The 26,884-nt window shown below is 48.9% G+C and overlaps 1 protein-coding gene and 1 long non-coding RNA gene across 4 annotated transcripts in view; one reads left to right on the forward strand and one right to left on the reverse strand.

Moving 5' to 3' along the window:
* The window catches only part of LOC135227271 (uncharacterized), a 52,715-nt gene that overhangs the window by 5,848 nt on the left and 19,983 nt on the right, over positions 1-26,884 (reverse strand). The window lies entirely within an intron of this gene.
* On the forward strand, positions 2,724-26,039 carry PARP16 (poly(ADP-ribose) polymerase family member 16). 3 transcript variants are annotated; one of them, XM_010598044.3, is made up of 6 exons: positions 2,730-3,402; positions 14,308-14,445; positions 17,123-17,329; positions 21,205-21,376; positions 22,901-23,042; positions 24,600-26,039. In XM_010598044.3, exons 1-6 carry the CDS (start codon positions 3,229-3,231, stop codon positions 24,733-24,735), a joined length of 969 nt encoding a protein of 322 aa, XP_010596346.1. In that variant the 5' UTR covers positions 2,730-3,228; the 3' UTR covers positions 24,736-26,039. The 3 variants fall into 3 exon arrangements, with proteins under 3 accessions (XP_064123461.1, XP_010596348.1, XP_010596346.1); XM_010598046.3 differs by lacking the exon at positions 17,123-17,329 and having other exon boundaries at positions 2,726-3,402; XM_064267391.1 differs by lacking the exons at positions 14,308-14,445; positions 17,123-17,329 and having other exon boundaries at positions 2,724-3,402.

Genomic DNA, 26,884 nt, shown 5'->3' on the forward strand with positions numbered 1-26,884 from the left:
CATCCAAGGAAGAAGTAAAACTATTCACAGATGACATGATTACATATATAGAAAAATCCTGAAGAATATGCTAAAAAATTATTAGAACTAATGAACGAGTTCAGCAAGCTGCAAAATACAAGACCAATGTATAAAACTCAATTTTATTTCTGTATACTTGCAATGAACAATCTGAAAATGAAATTAAGGAAAATAATTCCATTTACAATAACATCAAAAAGAATAATTTAGGAATAAACCAAAACCAAAAACCAAACCCAGTGCCGTCGAGTAGCGACCCTAGAGGACAGGGTAGACCGCCCCATAGAGTTTCCAAGGAGCACCTGGCAGATTCGAACTGCCGAGCCTTTGGTTAGCAGCCCGTAGCACTTAACCACTACGCCACCAGGGTTTCCAATTTAGGAAGAAACTTTAAAAAAGTGAAAAACTTACTCTCAGAAAACTATAGAATGTTGTTGAAAGAAATAAAAGATAATCTAAATAATGGAAAAAATCCCATGTTCACGGATTGGAGGAAACCCTGGTGGCCCAGTGGTTAAGTGCTACGGCTGCTAACCAAACGGTCAGCAGTTTGAATCTGCCAGGCACTCCTTGGAAACTCTATGGGGCAGTTCTACTCTGTCCTATAGGGTCACTATGAATCGGAATCGACTCAACGGCCCTGGGTTTGGTTTTGTTTTGGTCGTGGATTGGAGGACTTAAAATTGTTAAGATGGCAATACTCTCCAGTTGATCTTCGGATTCAATATAATCCTATCGGAATCCCAGCTAAGTCTTTGTAGAAATTGACAGGCTGATTCTAAAATTTATATGGAATTACAAGGGACCCAGAATAGCCAAAACAATCCCGCAAAAGAACAAAGTAGGAGGACTTACATGTTCCAATTTCAAAGCTTACTACAAAGCTACACTAATCAAGACAGTGTGGTACTAGTGTAAGATAGACATATAGATCAATGGATTAGGATTGAGAATCCAGAAATAAAACCATGTGTCTAAGGTCAACTGATTTTTGACAAGAGTGGCAAGTCCATTCAACAGAGAAAATACAGTCTTTTCAACAAATGGTGCTGAGGAGACAAGTGGATAGCCAAACGCAAAAGAATAAAGATGGACCCGGCTCATGTTGTTAGGTACCAGCCAGTCGATTCCGATCCAAAGGGACCCCATATGACAGAGCGGAGCTGCCCCATAGGGTTTTCTTGGCTGTAGTGTTCACAGAAGCAGGTCACCAGGTGTTCTGAGTATGGGGAGGGTTTGGGAGTGTAGTCCTTTCCTTCCTGGAGCCTTAGGTCAGAGCTCCTCTTCCTCCTTCCCCATTGCCCCATCCCCAGGTTCCCTGTCAGAGGGAGCCCCAAAGGAGGATCTTGGGAAATCTGCAAGGCCAGCGACTTTGGCAAGTCAGAGGATTCTGATGGCTGAAAAGCAGAAGAAAGGCCTTTTGGCTTTCGGAAGACCTAGGTGGGAGCTCCAGTTTCACCCTCCTGGCTGTGGGGCCTTAGGCAAGCATTGCACCATTCTGAGCCTCAGTTTTCCCATGTGTTAAATGGTAAGATCAAAGACCACATCCTTCAGTATGGATTACACCTCGACATAAAGAAAACAAAAATCCTCACAACTGGACCAATGTGCAACATCATGATAAATGGAGAAAAGATTGAAGTTGTCAAGGATTTCATTTTACTTGGATCCACAATCAACAGCCATGGAAGCAGCAGTCAAGAAATCAAAAGACGCATTGCATTGGGCAAATCTGCCGCAAAGGACCTCTTCAAAGTGTTGAAGAGCAAAGATGTCACCCTGAAGACTAAGGTGCACCTGACCCAAGCCATGGTATTTTCAATCGCATCATATGCATGTGAAAGCTGGACAATGAATAAGGAAGACCAAAGAAGAGCTGACGCCTTCAAATTGTGGTGTTGGCCAAGAATATTGAATATACCATGGACTGACAAAAGAACAAACAAATCTGTCTTAGAAGAAGTACAACCAGAATGCTCCTTAGAAGTAAGGATGGTGAGACTGCGTCTTACATACTTTGGACATGTTGTCAGGAGGGATCAGTCCCTGGAGAAGGACATCAGGCTTGGCAGAGTACAGAGAGTCAGCGGAAAAGATGAAGACCCTCAACGAGGTGGATTGACACAGTGGCTGCAACAATGAGCCCAAGCATAACAGCAATTGTAAGGATGGCGCAGGACCGGGCAATGTTTCGTCCTGTTGTGCATAGGGTCGCTATGAGTCGGAACCGACTCGACGGCACCTAACAACAACAACAACAACAAATGGGTCAGAAGCTGCCGGAGTCTTGGATGGAAACGACTCGAGGGAGACAGCAGGTAGTAGCAATTTCCCAAGGCGAGAGAAGCAGGTTCAGTCCGCGCAGCTGGGACAAAGGTAAGTCCAGGGGCGGGTAAAGAGGGTGCCCAGAACAGTTCGTGCTCCCGGCCGTGGCGAGGAAGACTTCACCTGGCAAACGCTGGTGGCCTCACGCATCACAGCTGGGAAGATCCTGGTCGGGAAGGGCGGGCTCATCCTGCGCTGGGCGGGGACGGGGGCGGGGTCTGGTACGGGAAGGGGCGGACCCTCGGCAGGCTGGGCGGGGCGCGGGCAGCTTGGGGAGCCGGCGGCCGGGTGGGGAGGTAGGCCCGGGCGCGCGCGGCAGGGCGCGGGGGGCCACCTGGTGGGCCGGGCAAGACGAGCGGACTGGCTGCACAGGCGGCGCCGAGGACAGCCGGGCGGGCACTGGGGCTTCGGTGGCGCCGGCCGGGGGCGGGACAGGAAGGCACGGGTGGCACCGCAGCCTGGCCCGGCGCGGGGAGAGGGCTCTGCCTGCCGTCTCCTCTGGGGAGCCCCGCACCCCAGAGCCCTGCAAGGGACACGTGTCAGCACGTTCCCGCCGTTGTCATCTCATCCCATGTCATAGCCCCTCCCCCAGGCCTGGGACCTCGGCCCCATTATGCTTGGGCCCACCCCCACGCGCTGACCCACAGTCCGGCCCAGACCCTCTCCTGTCACCATTGGCAGCGAGCGCCCAGGCTCGGACCCCCGCAGGAAGACACTCGTCAGCACGTTCTCACCGCTGTCATCCCCCTGCCTAGCTCCACCCTAGGCCTGGGAATTCCGGGCCCTCTGGCCCTTTGTCCCTGGGCCCGGCCCCGCGCTGTCCACAAGCTCGGTCTTCGCCCCTGACCGGCGCGTCTCCCCAGCGACACGCCCCAGCCTGAGATGCAGCCTTCTGGCTGGGCGGCAGCCAGGGAGGCGGCCGGCCGCGACGTGCTGGCCGCCGACCTCCGGTGCAGCCTCTTCGCCTCAGCCCTACAGAGCTACAAGCGCGACTCGGTGCTGCGGCCCTTCCCCGCCTCCTATGCCCGCCACGACTGCAAGGACTTTGAGGCTCTGGTGAGTGTGCTTTCCCCAGCGCTGCCCCCCGCGTCCCTGGCCACGTGGCCGGTGGAACCACAGGCAGAGGTGGCTCCACCCGTGTTAGTAAACATGCCGGCCACTAGACTTTCCATCGCCAGCCTGGCCTTGGAGAAGGTTTCTATGAGCTAAGTACACTCCTGACCCCTGATGCAGGCACTCCCGAGGCACTTCGTGGCTGCTTGCTCTTGTTAATGACAGGAGTTTCAACGTGAGTAATCTAATACATGTATAGCCCTCCACAAAAATTTCTTGCGTGGCCAGCAATAGGATGTTGATCTGATTCAGCTGGTCTGCTAAATAGGTATTTACCCATTCCTTTGCAAATAATTGGAGCCCTGGTGGCGCAGAGATTAAGAGCTTGGCTGCTAACCGAAAGGTGGGCAGTTCAAACTCACCAGCCGCCTCAGGGGAGAAAGATGTGGCAGTCTGCTTCTGTAAAGATTTACAGCCTTGGGAAACCCTGTGGGACAGTTCTACTCTGTCCTGCAGGGTCGCTATGAGTCGGAATTGACTCCATGGCGGTGGGTCGCATATAATAAGACATCAAAGCCACCCAGACTGTGGTCTTCAGGTGGGGGCCTGTTTGAGCTGCACATGTGGTGCCTTGGTCGGGAATTGAACCTGGGTCTCCCACATGGAAGATGACCATTCTGCCACTGAACCCCCACTGCCCCATTACCTCCTCAATAGGGGCAGACTGCCCCTAGTGTGGGGCTCATTGCTCTAGCTCCAGACAAGGCATCCTTTATCTCAAGGGCCACTGGAGAAACATGGACACCCAGAACGTTCTTACCATCCAGTTCTGTGGACACATTCCTCATTGGGCATTATTGTTAAAGGAAGTGGCCCAGGCTGCACGGATTTTGGCTGTCTGTGTGCAGTTTCCCAGGAGAAGACCACTCACCAGGATCTCTGTGTGACGTGCATATGTTTTTAAACACACTTTAGATTTCATTTTGCCACATTACATGAGTTTCTGAAGTGAAACAGGTAATTTGGTCTCTGGACCTGTATCTGACTCAAAGGCTGCGTTTCAAAAGAAAGGGAATCAGCCTGGGCTTGACCTGTGAAAAGAAGGTATGGAGTGGTTAAAAAGTCTTTCGCTTCTACTTGTTTAGCTAAAAGCACTTGAAGTAATGTTTAAACAAGTGTCTTTTTCAGCCATTTTAAATTAATTTTCCCCACACTGTGAGGTGTCATTACAAACTATCACACATGTGTGGCAGCTTCCAAAATTATAGCTATGGCTGAATTACTTTATTGTTTCTTTCCTGAGAATGCCCTCTTGGGAAACCAAACTCTTGGCTAAGGTACAGCGTTGGGTGGATCCTTCCACAGTCCCCAGAATTCCAAGTCATCTCTTCAGGGCCTTGTTCTGGGAACATTTCTATGCGGAGTTCTTGCTTCAATCCTACACTGGGAACTCTTTGTATCCCGGGCCTGGGAGATGCTTACTGAAGGTTTGAGGAATCAAAATCAGAGAACCTGTGGCATTCTTGGGATAGCCTGTAGCTCTTGACCTTTGAACCTTAAACTTTAGAGTTGCACTTTCCAGTACATGGTTCACACTCCTGAGTCACTTGATATGGTATCGTGCCAGTGGTGTCAACAGCTGTAAAGTTGTTTTTTTTTCCCCTGGAAAATAACATACCCTGGGAGTCCCTGGCTGGTGCAGATGGTTAAGTGCTTGGCTGTTAACCAAAAGGTTCAGGTCCACTCAGAGGGGGCTCAGAAGAAAGGTGCCTCCAAAAATCAGCTGCTGAAGACCCTGTGGAGCACAGCTCTACTCGGACACACATGGGGTTGCCATGAGTCAGAATCAACTCAATGGCAATTTTTTTTTCTAAATAATACTGTATTTTTGGTAAAAGTTTGCACAGCAAATTAGGTTCCCATTTAACAGTTTTACTGGTTTGGTTTTTTGGTTTTAGTTCTCCATCAGCTTGCAGGTTCTTTCTGGTGGGTGGAAATGGATACTTCGCGTTAACTCCTGTCCCTCACTGCTCAGAGCCTGGGCAGTGGCCAGCAGTGCCATATCACCCGGGAGCTTACTAGAGAGGCGGGATCTTGAGGGTGAGAATGATTGTACAGCTCAAAGAATGTAGTCATTATCACTGAATTGTACATGTAGGAATGGTTGAATTGGTGTATGTTTTGCTGTGTTTAGTCTCCTTAACAACAGCAAAATTAACAAAAACTCAGAATCTCAGGCCCACCCTAGACCTCTGGAATCAGGGTTTTATCGCGATCCTGGGTGATTTCCTGCACGCAGTGTTACTTGGGAGGCACTTATCTAACTTACCCTGTTCTCATCTAGGGTTTAGGGGCCTGAACTGCTCTCGAGGAATCTCCTGGTACTGGAGGAATAAGGATCCACCCTGTTTTCTCTTCTTTCTGGTCTCTGGCTTACACTGTCTAGACAAGATGACCCCTGTCCCACTCCATCCCATTGCCATCAAGTCGATTCCAACATGAGTAGAACTGCCCCATAGGGTTTCCAAGGCTATAAATCTTTATGGAAGCAGACTGCCCCATCTTTCTCCCGTGGAGCACCTGGTGGGTTCAACCACTGACCTTTCAGTTCACAGCCCAGTGCTTAACCACTGTGCCACTCCTCCCCACCCAATGTCTGCGTTAAAACATGGAATAATCTCCTCTCCGTCCTGATGGTAGTGTGTGCCTGCCTTCCTGGTGCCTCCCCTCCTTTGTTTCAGCAAAAACCCCTCCTGTCACTCCCCCAGCAGTTAGGACTTTGTCTTCTGGGTTCCTTCATGCATTTTCTTTGCTATTATAAATAATGCTATGCTAAACATGTTTGTATATTAATCATTATTCGTATCCCTGGTTATGTGCTTGAAGTGAATTCTCAGAGGTGAAATTGCTGGCTCAAAGGCTAACCTTTCTTAGGAACATTTTCGATACTTATTTCCAGATTGGAGATTGAATGTTGACATTTGGGGGAGATAGAGCACTCTTCACAAGGTTCTCAGTCTTGGCGACATTGGAATCATCTGGAAGCTTTAATAAACTACTGATGCCTGAGCTCCACCCCCAGAGATTCTGATTTAATTGGTCTGGGCTACAGCCTGGGCATAGAAATTTTCTGTGTCTTTGCAGAGAATATGTGCTGGTGGCCTGTCACCCACTTTCTCTCAGGCACTGGGGTCTTTCAAAGCTCCCAGGTGAGGCTAAGGCACAGCCAGGGCTGAGAGCCACTGTTCTACAGGGTCCTCATGATGACTCCTTTGTGAAGAGTGCTCTTGTAAAGTAGCCCCTCACCCCCAATCTGTTGTAGTAAAACATTTTCGTACCTTAGGTCTGTGCAAAGCAAGGTGTGACTGTGGTGTCCACCCTCCATCCTTCATCACTGTTCTCTCAAACCCCATATCTCAGTGTCGGGTTGGTGACCTTGGCTGTGCCTTTGATTCATTTCCTTCTGAGCACGTCCACCTACATACAGTCATCATGACCTCTGGCGTCTTCCTAGACAAGTGTTCTTTCAGATGTTCTTTCTTTCCTATTGCCGTACACCCTTCTAGGAGAACATTGCCTGACATTTAAACCTGAGTGTCTCTGACTTTCCGGATGATAAGCCTCACTTGTGACAACTTCTGCACAAATAGATTCCTGGGCCCCTTCACCAGGAGATTTCGATCTAGGTGGTTGCGCAGTGTCTGCTGGGCTGCCCTGCCACCTCCTGACTCCGACAAGGAGGTTGCGTTGTCTCCTTCCAGTGCTACTGGGCCTCTCCCGCCTCTGCTTGCACCTGCTGGCTCCCTGCCCTTGTCACTGTCTTCTTTTCCCAAGAGACTGTCCTTTTCAAATCCCTGCGATGGCCCAACTCTGCCCACCCTTCAGGCCTCCCCCGGGCCCTCTAGCCACCTCTCTAGCTGCCTCCTTCCTGATTCTCCAAAGCAGTGGTTGCGTGTGTGTGGTCTGCGGGCTGACAGAGTTCTTGTGTCCTCTAGCCTTTTAGAAATTGGAAAACTAAAAAAAAAAAAAAATGCAGCTTGCTGACTTCTTCTGAAAAAACAGAGAGAACCCGAGGCTCTGCAGACTGGGTGGGTGTTGCCCTGCGAGTTGGTGGCTGGGCCCTTGGTCAGGCCAGTGGTTTCCAGTTCACAGCCCTCGCCACTCTTTCCCAGAGGGCCCCTTACTCATTTCCATCACCTCTCTGGCCCTTGAGGGCATTGAGGGCAGGGGCCCTTGTTTTGGGACAGGTGCTAGTTACTCCTCTCTGCCTTATTCTTTCCCACTGAGCATCCTCTCCACTCTGCCTCTCAAGTCCTCCCCCTCTCTGCAGGTTCCACTTCCATCCTACTGGCTTCCTCTGCCTTCAGCCCCAGCCCCCAGAAATGCCTTCCTTCCTCCCGAAAGCTTACTCTCCTGGACCCAACCCAACCCAATGCCGTCGAGTCGTCGATTCTGACTCATAGCGACCCTGTAGGACAGAGTAGAACTGTCTGGACCCAGCAGTTGGTAAATGCTGTCCTCTGTCCTGGACTCCTGCCCAGATCCATCAGCTCTCCTGGTTGCTCTGTTCCCCCATCAGGCAGCTGGCTCCTGGTTCTTTGCACAACGACGGGGTTGGCTGATGGCGTGCACAGTTACCATCAGTTCCTGGCCCTTGCACACGTACCATTTGCTGGCTGTCATCTTCTTTGCACTCCAGGGCAGGCTTGTTTTCAAGAGTTTTCTGTCACCCTTCCCCCCCACCAATAATATACATCAATACAGCTTTCTCCCAACCTTAGAGCTTAGGCAGCTAATAGTGGTCTTAGTTATATTATTTGGGAGGTGGGGGGAGCTCCAAACAGGTTAGCTTCCTGAGCAGCCTCTTAAAATTCTGCTGGAATTGCTCCTTAGGGCTAAACTATTCAGTCCATCACTAAATTCCTCCATTCTTTTGGTAGGAGAGCATCTTGGCTAAGACAGTGGCGTCAGGGTGCCTGGCTTCATATCCCTGCCACTGAATAGCAGCGAAACCCTAGGCAAGGTGCTTGACTTGTCAAGTCTCAGTTTCTTCCCCTATAAAATTGGTAGTTGTGGAATAAAATGCAACATTGCATATACAACATTTAGCCCAGCACCTAAACAAACAAACAAAAAAACCAAACCTGTTGCCTTCAAATCCATTCCGACTCATAGTGATCCTACAGGACAGACGAGAACCGCCCTTTAGGGTTTCTAAGGAGAGGCTGTTAGATTCAAACTGCTGACCTTTTGGTTAGCAGCCAAGCTCTTAACCACTGGCCCACCAGGGCTCCAGCACATGGTGAAGGCTCAATAGATAGCAGCTGTTACTGTCATTGCTCTGAACTCCATGCCAGGTTCCACGCTGGCACTGAGGCTTCAGGACAAGTAAGATGTGGCTTTCAGGGAGTGCTCAACCCAGTCAGATATGAGGTTCCCCCAGAGTGTCAAGTCACAAGATGGGGCTCTGTGGAGCACTGGGGGAGCTCAGAGATGGTGGGCGGCGTTGAAGGTTAAATGGAGCCCCTGGGTGGCACAAATGTTTAATCGCTCAGATACTAGCGTAAAGGTTGGTGATTCAAGTCCACCCAGAGGTGCTTTGGAAGAAAGGGCTGGCAATCTAGCTCCAAAAGATCCCAGCCATTGAAAACCCTATGGAACGCAGCTGTCCTCTGACACATTTGGGGTCAGCATGAGTCATAATTGACTTGACAGTAGCTGGTTTGGCTTGGTTTTGAAGGCTGAGTGGAATGTCTGCTAGGCAGCGAAGGAGGGAGTGCAGAGGCCTGGAGGAGGACAGACATAGGGCAGCTTGAGGAATAGCATGGGGGTGGAGGCTGAACTGGAATTGACTAGATGGCCACTGGTGGTGGTGGTGGTGGTGGGTGTGCTGGTGGCAGAAGGCACAATTGGGGAGGGAGGCCAGACCAGGTTCCCAGGGCCTCGTTAAGTGTAGGGTTGCCAGATTTAGCAAATAAAAATACAGGCCATCCAGCTAAATTTGAATTTCAGATAAGCAACAAACAATTTTTTAGCGTAAGTATGCCTCAAATATTGTGTGGGACATACTTATACTAGAAATTTATTTGTTGTTTATCTGAGATTCAAGTTTAACTGGGTAGCCTGTGTTTTATTTGGCAATCCTACCTGTGTGCCTGATCAGATGCAGGCAGGTTTCGGTCTTGAGAGAAGAATCCCATTAACTGGTTGGAGGAGATTTATTTTCAGAGTAGTTTGAAAAGTGATATGGACCATAACGGAGGTTATTTGAGGGGTTAAAGAGTGTGAGCAGAATGAGGGAGGGCAAGGAAGCCAGTCCGTCGGGACACAGCAGGGGCTCTATCTGGGCAGGTGGCTGCTGTGAGAGGCCTGAGCCCTGCAGGAGGCTCAGGGGAGGCCTGGCTTCAGCTCACCTGGGAGGGATCTCTCTCAGTTCCCCAGACAGAGCCCATGAAGGGGGCCTGGCGTAGTTGACCGTCCTTTTGTGGGCTCCCTGCACCCAGGTCTGGACTGTTGGCAAGAGCTGTGGCTCACAAGTGGGCTTTGAGAACAGGAGTGGCGGGGACAGTAATTGTGGGAGAGAAGGCAACTGGGCTCTGGGGTAACAAGTTGGACCAGGAGTAGAAAAGAAAGAAGGGGAGGCTGAGATGATGCAAGGGCTGCTGGGTGTCCTCTGGACTGTGCAGGCAGCAGGCCAGCTGGGCGACCACTGAGGGCATGTCATTTAGGTCACATCCTCAGGAACTCTCAAACAAACAAAAAACACCAAAACAGCTGCCATCAAGTCAATTCTGACTTGTGGCAACCCATGTGTTTTAGAGTAGAACTGCACTCCATAGGGTTTTCAATGGATTTGATCTTTCAGAAGTAGATTGCCAGGCCTTCCAGGCACCTCGAGGTGCATTTGAACCACCAATCTTACAGTTAGTAGCTGAGTGCTTAACCATTTGTACCTCCCAGGGACTCCTTAGGTACCCTCAGTGGCTCCCTATTGCTTACCAAACAAACCCAGAGTCCCCAAGTGGGGTACAAGGCCCTTCGTAGGCTGGTCTCAAGTCACCTTGCCACTCCTGTTCCTCATGGTGACCACCTCCAGCCACACAGAGCCACCTGCAGTTCATGATGATGACCTTCATGGAAATCACAGCTATGTCAAAGTACTTAGTACCATCCTTGAGTACTTAATACCGTCCTCATTGCTCTAAGCACATTACTTGCTTTAACTTGATTAACCTTCACAGAGATCCATGAAGTAGGTACTAATATCCCAATTATGTAGTTTAGGAAACCGAGGCACAGAGTGGCAAGCAGCCTACCCAAGGTCACACAGCTAGGAGGTTTGGCCCCAGCGGACTGGTGGGAGAGCCTGCACAATTAACCACGTCACCATCTACTTCTCTGACAACAATCTGCACTTTCACACTTCTGTGCCTAGGCACATCAAACCCAGGTCGCAGGGTACCTCCTCTGCCGAGCCTCTCCTGGGCACCCCCTTCCACCCAGCCCTAACCCAGCAAAAGTTGCCCCTTGTCCCTTTAGCAGTTTGTATCCACCTTCGTTATAATGAGGACTCCTGAGTCATAGTTATTTCCCTTTCCTTCTCCCCGCCGGACTGAGAGCCCCTTTTTCCGTCTCTAGCCCTGGTTCCCCTCCTCTCCCCCCAGCACAGGGTCTGGCTGAGTCAAAGGCTCAGTAAATGTTCCCTGAGTAAGTGCAAGGATCTGAGGCTGGGGTGCAGCTGGGGGCGGGGCGGGGGGTGAGCAGTAAACTAGACAAAGAGATGACACCAATGCTTATAGAACATTTTCACTTCCTCTCTCCTCACTGATGTCCTGTGAGGCATGTAACCTGTTGAAACCCGTTGTCGTCGAGTTGATTCCTACTCATAGCGGCCCTATAGAACAGAGGAGAAAACAGAGGAGAACTGCCCCCACAGCGCTTTCAAGGAGTTAATGGTGGATTCGAACCACTGACCTTTTGGTAGCAGCCGAGCTCTTAACCACTGTGCCACCAGGACTCCATGAGGCGTGTAGAGATAGTTTAATTAAAGTCTGAGGCTACTGAATTGAGTCTTTGGAAATAGAGACAGAGATAAATCAGCCCTGAAATCTTTCTTATTTCCAACTTCAGACCTAAGAAATAAAGCCCCTAAAAGTCAGCAACAGCCAGCTTTCTAGAAAAATGGAAAGGAACCACAGGTTTGTATTTATGAAGTGCCAGCTACGTCCCTAGCAAAGCTGCGGGAAAAGTGTGGGGGGAGACGTGTGCAGGAGAAATATAGATGAGAAGTAAAAGAACAAGAGAGGTATAGACCAGGCCCTGAGAGTACATTCCCTTCTTTAATCTTCTTGACAACCCCATGTGGGAGGAATTAGCTGTGGTTGAGTTGGCCCTGACTCTTGGCGACCCCATGTGTTACAGAGTAGAACTGCTCCATAGGGTTTCCTTGGCTGTAATCTTTCCAGAAGCAAGTCACCAGGCCTTTCTTCCATGGAGCCACCAGTCGGGTTCAAATCGCCAATCTTTCAACTAGCAGCCAGTAGGAAACCACTTGCGCCACCAGGCTTCCGACAACCCCATGTGGAGGTAGTGGGGTTGCCACATTAGAGATGAGGAAAGAGAGGCTCAACCAGGTTCAGCCTTGCATAAGGAGCAGAGACTCAAGCTGACTCCAGAGTTCGTGCTCTTTCTTCTACGTTCAGGAAAGGGAAGAATTAGAGAAACACAGGGCAATCCTGGCCTCCAGGAGTTGGGCCAAACTGGGGAGAGAGTACTGGGGCTGAGTGCCTTAGGGGTTTAGAGGAATGGGGTGTCTTGGGTCAGGGGCCCCCTTGTTGGTAGGGGTGGGAGAAGGGGCGTTCCAGTTGTGGGGAGCTGATTGAGCAAAGGCTTGGAGGTCGTACAACCCAGGGTGTTCAGGGAGAGCCGCAGTCTGCTGGGGAGCAGAGTGGGAGAGGTGAGTGGTGTCTTACTTAGGTGCTGTGCTGGTGAGGTGCTGCCTCTAACCAGCCTAAATTTCTAAGCAGAAGTTAAGATACCTTGCCGCTGTCAGTCCAGGTCCCCAAGTTCTTATCAGAGATTCTGGTGCCAGATGCAGTCTGGAATTCAGATTTGTCCTGATTTTAGAAAGGGGGTAACGTGCAGTTAAGCTTGCAGACCTAGAAGCCTGTCACCGGCCACACTGGGGACCAGCATCATCAGAAGGCTCCAGGACAGGGCTGCATCGGGCCATCCTTTTTTTGCGGGAGTCCTTGCAAGCAGCTCATGCAGTGGCCCAAGAGCTAGTCACCCCACCCCCTCTCTCCCCGACAACTCAGATATGAGAAGACGAGACTCATCTGATGAGAATAGGTACTGCTGTGGCTTAAGCGAAGCCCCATGTCCCACAGAGGCTGGATATAGCTACCAGGTCCCTCCACAAAACCACCACACTCAGGAAAACCCAAAGCCATGGCTACCCTATTTTCAATTCCTCCCAGTCCAGATGCAGCTTACCACTCAGGGTCGTTTTTTTCCTGTAAACAGGGTTGCCATAATGTAGTTGCTGCGCTGTCTTTAGCAGGTCGCCAGGAGAACAGGTTAACGGGACTGAAGGTCATGTTCTCCTGCTAAAGGGAAAATGGTTTCTTACACTTTTACCCAAAATGCCACTAGTTGTCATAGAGTTGATTCCGACTCATGGTGACCCCCACATGTGTCAGAATAAAACTGCTCCATAGTATTTTCAGTGGCTGATTTTTCGGAAGTAAATCACCAGGCCTTTCTTCTGAGGCCCCTGTGGGTGGACTTGAACCTCCAACCTTTCAGTTAGCAGCCAAGTGTGTTAACCGCACCACCCAGGGACAACAACCCTATACCCTCACTTGCGTATACAAATGTATTCAGTAACACCTCCAATGGGGTAGCATCCCGTAATCAGACACATCGGAATTCCTGTAGCAAAATGCTACAGAAATGAACCTTTCATCGGTTCAGATCAGGTTTTGAATCAGATGAGTTACAAAAACACTTTGCATGCTCGGAGCTTTAGGGTTTGGGTATTATTTGGAAACGGGATTGCAGAACTATGCGTTTTCCCCCTCTAAGGAAATCCCTTAGGAGCTGTGGTGGCACAGAGGTAAAGCACTTGGCTGCTAACTGAAAGTTCGGTGGTTCAAACCCACCAGCCACCCCACAGGAGAAAGATGTGGCAACCTGCTCCGGTAAAGATTTACAGCCTTGGCCTGACAGGGAACACAACAGAGAGTCCCGGACAGAGCAGGAGAAAAATGTAGAACAGAACTCAAATTCACATAAAAAAACCAGACTTAATGGTCTGACAGAGACTGGAGCAACCTCCGAAACTATGGCCTCCCAGACGCACTGTTAACTCAGAACTAAAACCATTCCCGAAGCCCACTTTTCAGACAAAGATTAGACAGGACTATAAAACAAAAAGTAATACACGTGAAGAATGTGCTTCTTAGTTCAATCAGATATACAAGACCAAATGGGCAGCTCCTGTCCAAAAGGAGGATGAGAAGGCAGGAAGGGACAAGAACCGGTTGAATGGACACATGGAACCTGGGGAGGAAAGGGGGAGCGTGTTGTCACATTGCAGAAACTGCAACTAATGTCACAAAACAATATGGGTATACATTTTTGTACGAGAAATTAACTTGAGCTGTAAACTTTCACCTAAAGCACAGGCACAAAAAAAAGATTACAGCCTTGGAAACCCTGTGGGGCAGTTCTACTCTGTCCTATAGGGTTGCTAGGAAGTGGAATCGACTCCATGGCAACGGGTTTGGTTTAAAAATCCCTTGAAACAAGAAAGAAGTGAAAGTCACCAGCATCAACACTAGAGGGCCCTTGGTTATCATTTTGTCGGGATCCTTGCTCATAGAGGTTTTACCCCAACCACTTCAGCTTGCAGATGCCAGCACGTTACCTAACCTGAAGGAACTTCTCCAGTCATCCGGAGACAAAGACAAACGGGCCCAGGACCTGGTGAGCTGGATCTTATCTTCAAAGGTCCTGACGATCCACAGCGCAGGGAAGGCAGAGGTGAGACTTTGGTCTATAGCATCACAGATTCCTAGGGCCCAGGAGCTCCGGAACGGTGCCGGGTCCAGGGCCTCTGAGACCTCCTCGTGCACCGGAGTGACCTGGGCAGCTTGTTGAAAACGCAGGTTCCTGGGCTTTTCCTCTAGAGACTCTCGTTCTGGGTCTGGAGTGAGTGAGGCCCAGCATGCACACCAACCCTGCAAAGCTGGACTCTGCCTCTTAAACTAGCTGTGTGACCTTGAGTAGGTTACTGGATACCTTTTAGCACCTCAGTTTCCTCCTCTGTAAAATGGAGATTGTAGTACTATACTCCCATCAAGGAACTGGTTATGAGAATTCAATGAATTTTCGCACTTAGAACGATGCCTGACGTGTACTAAAAAAAAAAAAGGCGGGGGGGTCAGTAAATGCCAGGTATCACTTTATTTAACAAGCACCCCAGGTAATTCTGATGAGGGTGGGCCCTGAAAACACACCTTAAGAAACATTGCTTAATCCAGGTGTCAAGAACATAACCAAAAAACCTGTTGCTGTTGAGCTGGTTCCGACTCATAGTGACCCTGTAGGACAGAGCAGAACTGCCCCATAGGGCTTCCAGGGAGCAGCTGGTGGATTTGAACTGCCAACCTTTTGCTTTTAGTAGCCGAGCTCCTAACCATGGTGCCACCATTTCTCTATTAGGAAATGAGCAGAGCTCAAAAGAGTGGAATACCTCAGGCCCAGGGTTTAAATCCCGCTTCCATCCATTTTTGAGACTCTTTTTCCCCATTTCTAAATTGAGAATATTGATGGTTACCTCAGAGAAGGGGTCTGACAGAATATGTGTCACCCCTTGGCACAGTTTCTGACACAGGTCAGACACTCCATAATGGTGGTTCCCCCAGCTCAGTGTGACCTCCCAGGGGCAGGCTAGGATCTGACCCCTGACCTGGTGCACTTCCCTCTGACCGACAGCAGTGGCTTATCTGTACCGCTCTTCATCTAATTCATCAATTTTAAGAGCATCCAATTTTATAAGCTCCTGCTGAAGACAAAAATCTCCCTTAAGAATTTGGTATCTTGGAATTTAGTGTCTAAGGGACATCCTTCTGTGCTGGATGGTAAAGTAACATGAAGAGCCCAGAGTAGGAGTCAGGAGACCTGTATTCACATTCGGTCTGGGCTGTTAACTCTGGTATGATCTCTGGGTTTCGTTTTACTCATCTGCTCATTTGTAGTTCATTTATTTATTCCTCATATGGCCACCAAGCACCTAGTAGATGTCAGGCGCGGTAACTGAAGTGGATAAGGCAATGGCACCTTGGCTTTTTTGTTTTTGTTCCTTGGCTTTTGATTAAAGACCAGTTAAATTTCCACTAAAACATTGGGTGTTGGGACCCATGGTTGCCAGCTTTTTATTTTGCCCCAAGTCAAACCATTGGCCTACCATCTATCATAATTTTGTAAAAGGATATTTTAACATCAAAAAAGGATGATGGTCCTAATCTTAGAATAAAGGACATGTCTTCCAAAGAAAGGATCATGGCAACCTTACATCAACATAAATACATGCTATGTTCCTTTTATTTTTCTCATTTAATCATAGCCCAAAGACAGCTTGGCCACAGATTGCCTTTGGTCTGTGACTTCCTGTCTTGCATACCACTGAAATGATATAGTCTCCGCCCTGAAGAGATTTAGGAGGGAGGTTACCGTCCTGTATCAGTTAGTTTTTGCTGTGTAACAAACCATTCCCAGAACTTGCCTTCAAGCAACAAACATTGCTTGCTTCTCATGATTCTGTGTGTTGGTGATTCTTTTGGTCTGAGCTGGCTCAGCTGGGGCTGGTTGATCTAGGGTAGCCTCACTTCCTTTGGGATGGCTGTGAAGGTTGGGTCCTTCCTCTCTGAGGCTCTCATCCTCTAGGAGGCTAGTCTGGGGTTGTTCACATGGCAGTGAAAGGTGAAGGGTTCCCAGCAGCAAACGAGAAAACGGCAAGCCCTTTTCAAGTCTCTGCTTGCCATATGTATGCTAGGGTCCCATTGGCCAAAGCCATGGCCAAGTCTGGATTCAAAGGGTAGGGAACTAGATCCCACCTCTTGATGGAATCTTGGTGGAATTCCACCTACAAAGGCACCTTGCAGAAGGGTGCACAGATGGAGGGGAGGAAAAATATGTGGCTATTTTTGCAGTTTATCACACCTCCCCCGCTCATGGGAGTATCGTAAAGATAGAATGCAGGAAACCTGTGAAAGTGTTATGGAAATTAAAAGTTGACCTCTAGTTCGAAGGTACAGCTAATGCCACTCAGTTAGCATACCGTAAGGAAAAATGTTAATAGAGGAAAGCAGTCTTGAGCGATAAGCCCTGAGCCTGTTTATAAACTGATGTCTTTGTCCTCATGAGGAAAACCTGGTGGCGTTGTGGTTAAGAGCTATGGGTGCTAACCAAAAGGTTGGCAGTTCGAATCCCCCAGGCACCCCTTGGAAATCCTAGTTCTACCCTGTCCTATAAGGTCGCTATGAGTTGGAGTCAACTCGATGGCGATGGGTTTGGTTTTTTTGGTTTTATTCTTGTGAAATCAATTGTTCCTGTGAGCAGAACCCATGGGAGTTAAGGCCAAGCCTTTAAGAGGCATTTTTTGCAGCACATTTTCTGGCTTCCCAAATAAAAATGCCATTCCCTTCATGTTTTCAAGTTTGAAAAGATCCAAAAGCTGACAGGTGCCTCTCACACGCCTGTCCCCACGCCGGACTTCCTGTTTGAAATTGAGTATTCTGATCCAGCCAATGCCAAATTTTATGAGACCAAAGGAGAACGAGACCTAATCTACGCCTTCCACGGGAGCCGCCTAGAAAACTTCCATTCCATCATCCACAATGGCCTGCACTGTCACCTGAACAAGGTGGGGCCTGAGGGCACCCTGCTGACGCGGGGGTCGGAACCCTGGGAGTTTGCTGGTGGGGGCAGGTGGGCAGGTGCATTAGGGCCTTGTCTCTCAAAGCGTGGGCTACAAATCACAGCAGCACCTGGGAGCCTGTTAAAGGGGCCCCTCTGGGACCTTCTGAACCAGAACCTAGGTCTTAACAAGATCTCCAAGATTCCTATGCAGATTACAGTTACAGAAGTATCGATTTAAGGATGGGTCCCAGCCCAGGCTGCACGTTAGAATCACGAGGGGAGCCTGGCGGCATTTCAGACCAATTAGACTAGAATCTTTAGGGCTGGGGTCCCGGCATCAGGATTCTTTAAAAGCTCTCCAGAGGATCCGGATGTATGGCCTCTCCTTGCTACTCAGCCTGGTCCCTGGACCAATGGCATCACCTGGGAGCTAGCTGGAAGTGCTGAATCTCAGGCTAGAAAAGAGCCTGCACTTTCACAACACCCCAGGTGATCTGCGTGCACGTTGACATTTGGAAAGCCCTACACTCAGGGACACTCCAGCAGTGGAAACTGAGGGAAGTCTTCCTTTTTCCCTTCCTGCTTAAGTTCCTTTCCTCACTTTTTCGGGAGTTAAAATAGAGTCAACCACCCCTTCGCTGCTAGTACTTATTTTACCCTCTAGTGAAATGTAGGAAGAAGAGTACAGACAGACACTGGAGCCAAAAAGATATACTGACCAGCTCTGTGGCACTGGGCAAGTTTACGTAAACTCTCTGAGCCTCAGTTTTCTCAGCTGTAAAATAGGGATAACTGTTCTAACTGAAGGAGCCCCTGGTGGCGCAGTAGTTAAGAGTTCCGGCGAGCTACAGCTGCTAACCAAAAAAAGGCTGGCAGTTCCAATCCACCAGCCACTCCTTGGAAACCCTATGGGGGGTACTACTCTGTTCATAGGGTCGCTATGAGTCGGAATCGACTCGACGGCCACGGATTACTTTAACTGAAAGGTCAGCCGTTCAAACCCACCAGCAGAGTGGGAGAAAGATGTGGCAGTCTGCTCTCATAGAGATTACAGCCTTGAAAACCCTATGGGGCAGTTCTACTCTGTCCTTTAGGGTCGCTATGAGTTGGCATCGGCTTGATGGCAATGGGTTGGTTTGGCCTTACAACCCATGTTCAGGTATGCTGAGGAGATTGAAACATCCTGTATGAAAATTGTTCCACAAATAATAACCACTTAGGAAGGGGCAGCTGGTTTAATAGACTCTTGGAAAGGGTGTCTGGAGCTACAGGCCTTTCCCCTAGTTGTAGCAGCATCTGCCTTGTCTGGATCGTGAACCACTTACTCGGCTGTGGCTGACACAGCAGCCCAAGGCTAGAGTGACATTTTTTAACACTACTGAATGTGATTAGCATAGTTGGGTTTTGGAGAGGATAACAGGCTTATTTACACTGGTTCAGCTTAGTATTACGACCAGGCTACTGGAATCAAGGGGGCCTCTATATCACCCAAGAGCCAGCCTGGAGAAATTGCCTGCAGATGACATTCTTGTACAGCAAACCTTCATTTCAGTGCCCCAGGGAGTTAGCTGCTTAGAGACATCTGATGGAGAGTTCTTTGGTAAAGCAAATCCCCTTCTGGCCTCCTCCTCTTCTGGGTTTTCAGTGAAGGGCCTTGTCCTAGTCATCTAGTGCCATTATAACAGAAATACCACAAGTGGATGGCTTCAACAAACAGAAGTTGATTCTCTCACAGTCTAGGAGGCTAGAAGTCTGAATTCAGGGCATCGACTCCAGGGAAAGGCTTTTTATATCTGTTGGCTCTGGAGGAAGATCCTTGTCATCAATCTTCTCCTGGTCTAGGGGCTTCTCGGTGCAGGGACCCAGGGTCCAAAGGACCCTCTGCTCCTGGCGCTGCTCTCTTGGTGGTATGAGGTTCACCCCCCCCCCCGCCCCGCTTGATTCTCTGTTTTATATCTTGAAAGAGGTTGGCTTAAGACACAACCTAATCTTGTAGATTGAGTCCTGTTTCATTAACATCATAGAGATAGGACTTACAACACATAGGGAAATCACATCAGGTGACAAAATAGTGGACAGTCACACAATACTGGGAATCATGGCCTAGCCAAGTTGACACACCTTTTTGGGGGACACAATTCAATCCGTAACACCTCTTGGAGGGAGCCCACCTGCCAGTTGAAGCTGTGAGATTGCTTTTGTGGCAGAGGTACCTCAGGTTTCCCACCTTTGTGCAGCTGTGCTCCTGGCAGCCCTGCACAAGGTCCTTGAGTCTAGGGAAGGGTGCGTTCGTGGCATGTGTGAGCAGGAAAATGGGTGTCGAGTCAGATCAGAGGGCGTCCAGTCCTTGGAGGTCTATGTCAGCACTTGAGAGATGAGGACACTGCCTAACCTGGTAAGGGCTTCTCAGAGGCCAAGCAAAGGCTTGATTCATCTCTCCTAAGCTTTGCTTAACAGGTTTAAGGATTGTGGAAGCCTGACGCCATGGAATAGGACAGTTCTCATTTCCAGAGGATAGGGTGTTTTTCAGTGAGCTGTTCAAGTCCACTTATCATCTGGTGACATGGATACTGTGGCCCAGAGATAGCAAATGAGTTTCAACATGAATGTCAAATTCCATCCACTGGCTTCAGCTACCCAGGATGTTATGCTGAGAAAGAGTCTGAGTCTTCGCCTCAGCTCAGTGTGAATGAGTGCCATGATTGATATTTGTATGTTAGTCATCATGGTTGATTATCGGTGTCTGGCAAGGGCAAAGGATGTGTTTGCTCTCCCTGCTGTTGCCTCAGCTTGCAGGTTTCTCACCTGGAATCCTTACTGCTATCACCTAGCCTGCTTCCTTATGGAGAGCACTATCTTAAATACCTACCACCAGGGAGCTGCCTCCTAGAGTTTTGGCCATTTTCTTGGTTAACACCAAGCCAAATAGAGCAACATACCCTGCCCCATGTAGGCCTCCCTCATTCGGGTACAGTTTCTGGTCTGAGAGACTCATTTCTTTCCCAAGTAATGTCTTGGATTACCTTCCCGTTCAGTGCGCCTCCTTGCACATAAGGGCATGAGGTTATTTTCGCAAGCCCATCAATGTAACTATTCTAAATACATTCATGTAACAGAGGCATTATATATGCTCCAACACAGGAGCTTGTGATGGAGGACCCAAAACCAGCTGCTGTCAAGTTGACTCTGACTTATGGTGACCCCATGGGTGTCCGAGTAGAACTGTGCTCCATAGGGTTTTCAGTGGTTGATTTTTCAGAAGGAGATCACCAGACCTTTTCTTCTGAGGTGCCTCTGGGTGGATTCAAACCTACAACTTTTCTGTTAGCAGCCGAATGTGTTAACCATTTGCATCACCCAGGGACTCCATGGAGGACCCATGCCTCATGTATTTAGCACCTTTCGTGTGCCGGGTGTCCTGCTTGCCACTTTATGTACGTTGTCTCCTTCAGTCTTCACCCACAACCTTCTGAAGGAGGTACTGTTACCCCCATTCTGTAATGTAGAAACCGAGACCCAGAGAGTTTATATAACTTGCCAGCTTGGCGGGGCAGAGGCAAGATTCAAACTCAGGTCTGTCTGGACTCATAACTCTGCCTTTCCCATTGGAGCTTAACCACCAGAAACTGCTGGTTAGTTCAGTTAGACGGCTAATTCCGCAATTGAACTGTCATCAGTACGGAACGCGTTTAGTAATAACCGTATGATAATGTCCCAGGATTAGTTGATCCTGCCTCTTTTGCTGGGAAACAAAAAGGCTTGAAACTTTTGCATTTACAACTCTGTGTTGAATAAAGAGCCTTGGCATCTAACTGTGCCGACTCCCAGCTCTGTATTCACTTGGCTATGTTTCTTTTCTGCTGCCCTCTGCCATTCCAGACATCGTTGTTTGGGGAGGGGACCTACCTCACCAGCGACTTGAGCCTGGCCCTCATTTACAGCCCCCACGGCCACGGGTGGCAGCGCAGCCTCCTCGGACCCCTCCTCAGCTGTGTGGCCGTGTGCGAGGTTATTGATCACCCAGATGTCAAATGCCAAACCAAGAAAAAAGGTGAGTGAGTGCTTAGCCTGGACCTGGGTGTGGTATGCAGACTCTTGCTGTTGGCCCAGCTCTTGCGTGGAGCACGGTTTCCATGCCAAGGGATGGGCTGGGTCCACAGTGATGCAGGACAAGGGCCTGCCTTCAAGGAGTGACCAGTCAGTCTCTTTAGGGATTAGACACAAAATGGAAAATGGTAAGGGAGGGAGTATTAGGTGAGGAGCTGATTAGGGCCATGGGGGCAGCTCAGGGGAAGGGGCAGTCCTGGTGGGTCCCAGTGAAAGCTTCTGGGAGAAGGTAAGATTTTTGAATTTTATTTTATTGTGGTGAAAATATAGCAAAACATATGCCATCTTAAGAAGGTGAGATTTGATACATGAAGGTGGGTGTGAGGCAGAAGGTGGGCTCCTTGAGGATAAGAACTGAGACTCATTCATTTTTTTTTTTAATTGCATTTTTTTTCTTTTTAAATTGTGGTAAATATATATATATAACAAAGCAAAGCTGTTTGAATAATCTCACTCATTTTTGGGTGCCTGGTGTCAGCAGAGACCTGACCTGAAGCTAAAGACTCTGGTTCCAGACTGCCCCTCCAGGCTACTCGGGTGAGTGCAAGAGCCCAGAGATGATGTGAGGGACAGCCAAGGCCAGGGGCGAGAATCCATGGAGCTGACTCACCAGCTGTGCATCTCATAGCCACTCCCCCAAAGTGTCCCTTAGCTTATTCTCCATGTCTCCCGCCCCCAAAGTATTAGCCCACCTCGAAGATCGAAGAGGTCACAGAGCTGTCATCCAGTCTCCAGAACTGGCCCATGGTTCTGTTAGAAAAAGAGAATCCAGAAGACTGTTCCTGGCTGCTAATGTAAAACAACTGGAATCCTGGGGAACAGGCCCAGTTCTGACACCACCCTCCCAAACCAGATGGCATAAATATTTGCATTTATAACTCTTGGAAGTTTGCAAACCGTGACATTAAGCATCGAACAAAACCTTGTAACCTCTGCTGTCTCACAGCTTTGGAGTTTTTTCCCCCTTTTTTTCTTTCCCCCCATTTTATTTTTTGGTAAAAAAAATTTTTTTTTCCTTTAATAAGTCTTAGTGTGAAGAGTGGAAGATAAGCATTCTAAGGAGCTCGAATCCAGAATGGTTAATTTAAAATGCCTACTAAGAGGTTTGTCTCAGGTCAAGTCAGTTCCTAGTTGCTAGTCTCAGAGCCTCTTGTGTTTGCTTTTGGTACGAGTCTGCTTTTTCCCTCTACTTTGCCCACTCAGTTGAGTTCTTCTTTTCTTCCCTTTTATCCCCGAAGTTTTCCTACTCCTTTTTCCCTCCTCCTGTCTGTCTGTCTGCTGGATTCTCCCATGGTTTTAGTGCTGCATCAGCCTACTCAGGACCACTCCTCAGCCCACTGGGGCAGCTCTGCCTTCAGGTCCAGGAGGCTTGGCCCTGTTCCTGTTTATAATTTGCTTCTTTGCTTATTGTGTCTCTCCCCCCGACCCCAGTAAAGTTGTGCTTGTTGACTGGTCTCTCCTTATGTAGATTCCAAGGAGATAGATCGCAGAAGAGCAAGAATCAAACATAGTGAAGGAGGAGAAATCCCTCCAAAGTACTTTGTGGTCACCAATAACCAGCTCCTGCGAGTGAAGTACCTGCTGGTGTACTCGCAGAAGCAGCCCAAGAGGTAAGAAGGACGATCCCTGCGTGAGGTCCAGAAGAGCTTAATGGTTGTGTTCAAAGTATTGGATTTCTTAGTTATCAGTCTCTTCTGCCCACCATGGACTTTTGTTGTTGTTAGATGCTATCGAGTCGGTTCCAACTCATAGCAACGCTATGTACAACAGACTTGTTAGACCCCAGCTATGTATAAAGCACCATGAAAGATATGGTAAGGGGTTAATAAGATGGGGTCCTGGTCCGAAAAGGATTGTACATTCTAGTGGAGAAGGTAGAAAGGGATTTGTAAACATAAACAGCACGAGGAACAGTTGTTAGGTGCCATCAAGTTGGTTCTGACCACAGTGACCCAGTGTACAACAGAATGAAACACTGCCCGGTCCTGTGCCATCCTCACAATTGTTGCTGTTTGAGCCCATTGTTGCAGCCACTGTGCCAGTCCATCTCATGGAAGGTCTTCCTATTTTTTGCTGACCCTCAACTAGCAAAGCCAAATGGCCGCCCAAGCCTTGAGGCCCTTTAGCCACCTAGGCTCACAGATTGCAGTCTGAAACCCATTGGCTAGGTTAAGCCAAGAGGCAGGGTAGCAAGTGGGTGCTGGCTGGGGGTGTTTGCAGCCCACCTCAGCCACTTCCCACAGTAGTTACCGAACCCCTTCCTGCCCCTCTCTGGACCTCACATGTCTCCTCTTTATTTCTAAAATGAGGGTATTGAACCTAATAGCAGAGGGGGACCTTCTGCTCCTAAGCCCCAGGGCGGATGCCTCCTCTCACCCAGCAGAGTGGTAGTGGGATTACATGCGGGATGCTCTAGGGCCTGGGGTCACTTTGAGATCTTGTCACATTGTTGGGTTCTGTGGCCTCTCTGGGAGTCTGCAGCAGGTGAGCAGGTGAGATGGGGCAGGGGTGACTTTTATAATCTCTATTCCTGTGTGGCTTCAGGATTTCATAAACCAGTAAAACTTTCCCTCAAACTCTGGAAACCTGTGTAGGGTTGCGGAGCACAGGGAACTCTGTCCTTTGGTTTAAAATCATTGCGCTTTTTCTGTTTGAAAATTCCAGTCCTTTCCCACTTCTCCCTGGAGCCTCTAGCGCTCACTTGGATGATTCACGTCACCTCCCAGTGGGCCAAAGAGGATTTCCCCAGCTCAGATTGATACCTGTGGGTGTCTAAAAGTGAGAAGCCTTTAGCTGAGTACCCTTCTGCCCGCCTCCATCTGGACAGACACCTCAGGCTAGGCCCCTCTAGATACCAAAGCCTTGCTGAAGAACAGACGGGTTATAAAAGGTAAAAGGGGGAGCTAAAAAAGGGAAGATCAGGGTGAGCTCATTGCACAGCTGTCTTTGTACATTTAGAAACTGTTCTGTTGAAAAGCATGTCAGTGCCAAGGCAAACAGCTCCAGATTTCTCCAGCAAAGAACATGAAGAAGCTTTATTTCATGGCTCATGCGGAGGATGGAATTCATCATTTAGTCTGCTTTGAGCCAGAAGTTGTTGCATAGTTTTTTAAAAAAAAATGTTTTTCTCTCTTTGCCAACATCGCTCTTTCTCCCCCCTTCCACAGGGCTTCCAGCCAGCTGTCCTGGTTTTCCAGCCATTGGTTTATGGTGATGATCTCCCTGTACCTGCTGCTGCTCCTCGTAGTCAGTGCCATCAACTCCTCTGCTTTCCAGCACTTCTGGAATCGTGCGAAGAGATAATCTTCCTGGGCCTGGTGTGGGAGCCACACGTGCCTTATGATACATTGTTCTGTATCCGTGCACCTTGCGTCCAGCCAGGCTGAGCCTGGAGGCCACTTGGGGACCACGGGGCAATTTTTGTATGCCATAAATGTATCCATTGCCTTTGATGATGCTCCCAGCCACACTGGTCCATGGGGGACCACTGGTCCCTCACGTTTAGGTTTTGAGGGAGCCATCCTGTCTGCTCCTTCCCAATCCATCCTAGGGAGGTGGCTTTCCAGCCAGAGCCAAGGGAAAAGTCCTGCTGTGTTTAAAAACAAAGTGTCCAAGCTGTCAGGGGTGTGTTTACAATGCTCCTGGCAGAGGTCGGCAGTTTCTCTAATGCTTTCTGGAAGGCGGAAAATTCGTAGTGGGGGCCATAAATCACGAAGCGGTTGCCTTGTTTTGACTCGAGACACCCAAGAGGAACAGTTATGTTTTTCATAAAAATCAGTGGGATCGGTTTTGAATTCCATCAGCCTCTGAATGTGAGTGCAAAACATCTCAGTAGTTTTCTCAAATCAACAGAAACAACTTTCTGCTGCAGCTATGCCCCCAACCCCAAATCATGGCTGAGAAAGGAAGGAGCCAGAGGCCTCATAAAAAACACCAACGTAACAATGAGCAACTCAAGGCATCTTTTTCTAAAAATTACCAACTGCTGATTATAGCTGAAATGGAACCAAATGTTTGTTTTCTGATTTTTTTGTTTTTTTTTTGGAAAGCTATTTGACAAATTAGGCTTTGTGAGCTAAGGAAAAGGGGAAGTTTCTAAACTTAGAGCACTATTGGCCAGTGCCCATAGCCTGTTTCCTGGCTGTTTATAGAGAAAGGGACCTGAGCAGCAGGCTTGCCTCCTGTTCTCATTCTCATGAAGCTGCCTTGATTGCACCTGCCTGACCCCCGCAGGCATTCAGGGGGCTGCTGGCCTTTGAGACAGAGGCCTGCCACAGAGTGCCATGGTCTGAATGGGCTGAACCTCCCTCAGAGGGATGGCAGGTCTGTGGGGACTCAGCCTGGGCTTTAAATGTGGAGGAAAAGCCCTCTTTGCTGTATTCTTTTCATCTCCCTTCCTGCTGGGTTTCAGCCACAATGGAACCCTGTCTGATTCAAGGGAGAGATTTCTGTAAAGAAGGAGAAAAATCACTTTTTCTATTAATTTGTAAAGTTGTGAGAAAGCCGCTCTCATGGTTTTTCCATTGAATATTGGAACATTTCAAAAACAATAAAGGTACTTTCTAATGAGCAGCTCGCCTTGGTGACTGCTGGCTGCCTCGGTGTGAGCCTGCTGTGTGTGCCTCGTTAGTCGTGGACAGTCTTACCTCGCTTCCCTTCCTTGTTCAGGGCGGCTGGTTACTGGAGAGCGTGTCTTACCATCAGGAAGTCTAGTAGGTGCTGGATTCCTAGTCATCGAGGTAACAAATATGTGAGCATCTGTGTGCCAGGCACCAGAAACTTAAGCAAGATCAAGTTCAAAACTCCCCTGCCCTCATGGAGCTGACAGTCTAGCTAGGGCGGCAGATAGCAAACAATCCCAGGAGTGAGATTGGTATCATATGGTATTGTAAGGAGCCCTGGTGGCGCAGTGGTTAAAGCGATCAACTGCTAACCAGAAGGTCAACCACCAGCCGTTCCGTGGGATGAAGATATGGCTGTCTGCTTCCGTAGAGATTCACAGCCTTGAAAACCCACAGGGTCTTCCCTATGAGTCGGAGTTGACTGGACAGTGGTAGGAAGAGAGTTTTGGGGTCCTCAAGTGGCACAAACAGTTAAGCACTTGGCTGCTAATCAAAAGTTTCAAGTCCACCCCGAGGTGCCTCAGAGGAAAGGCCTGGTGGTGTACGTCTGAAGAATCGGCTGTTGAAAACCCTGTGCAGCACAGTTCTCCTCTGACGTGAAGCTGCCATGAGTCAGAAAATACTCGGAAGTGGTCTGGGGTCAGGAAACGTGGAGCTGACGCGTGAGACCCTGCCAGGCGGTTTACATGTCTGGATTTATTTAATCCTCACAGCCAGCCTGAGAGGTAGGTACAATTATTGTCTCCTTTACAGATAAGAAAACTGAAGTCCCAAACCCAAACCGAACCTGTTGCCGTCTAGCCAATCCTGACTCAAGGACCCTGTAGGAC

Source organism: Loxodonta africana, chromosome 13 (genome assembly GCF_030014295.1).
Source record: "Loxodonta africana isolate mLoxAfr1 chromosome 13, mLoxAfr1.hap2, whole genome shotgun sequence".
In the NCBI taxonomy this organism is placed as follows: Eukaryota; Metazoa; Chordata; class Mammalia; order Proboscidea; family Elephantidae; genus Loxodonta; species Loxodonta africana.

Coding starts and splice junctions, on each gene's coding strand:
- PARP16 (XM_010598044.3), top strand. CDS start 3,229: ATGCAGCCTTCTGGCTGGGCGGCAGCCAGGGAGGCGGCCGGCCGCGAC. Junction 21,377..22,900: donor ATGCCAAACCAAGAAAAAAG/GTGAGTGAGTGC, acceptor CTCCTTATGTAG/ATTCCAAGGAGATAGATCGC. Junction 23,043..24,599: donor TCGCAGAAGCAGCCCAAGAG/GTAAGAAGGACG, acceptor CCCCTTCCACAG/GGCTTCCAGCCAGCTGTCCT.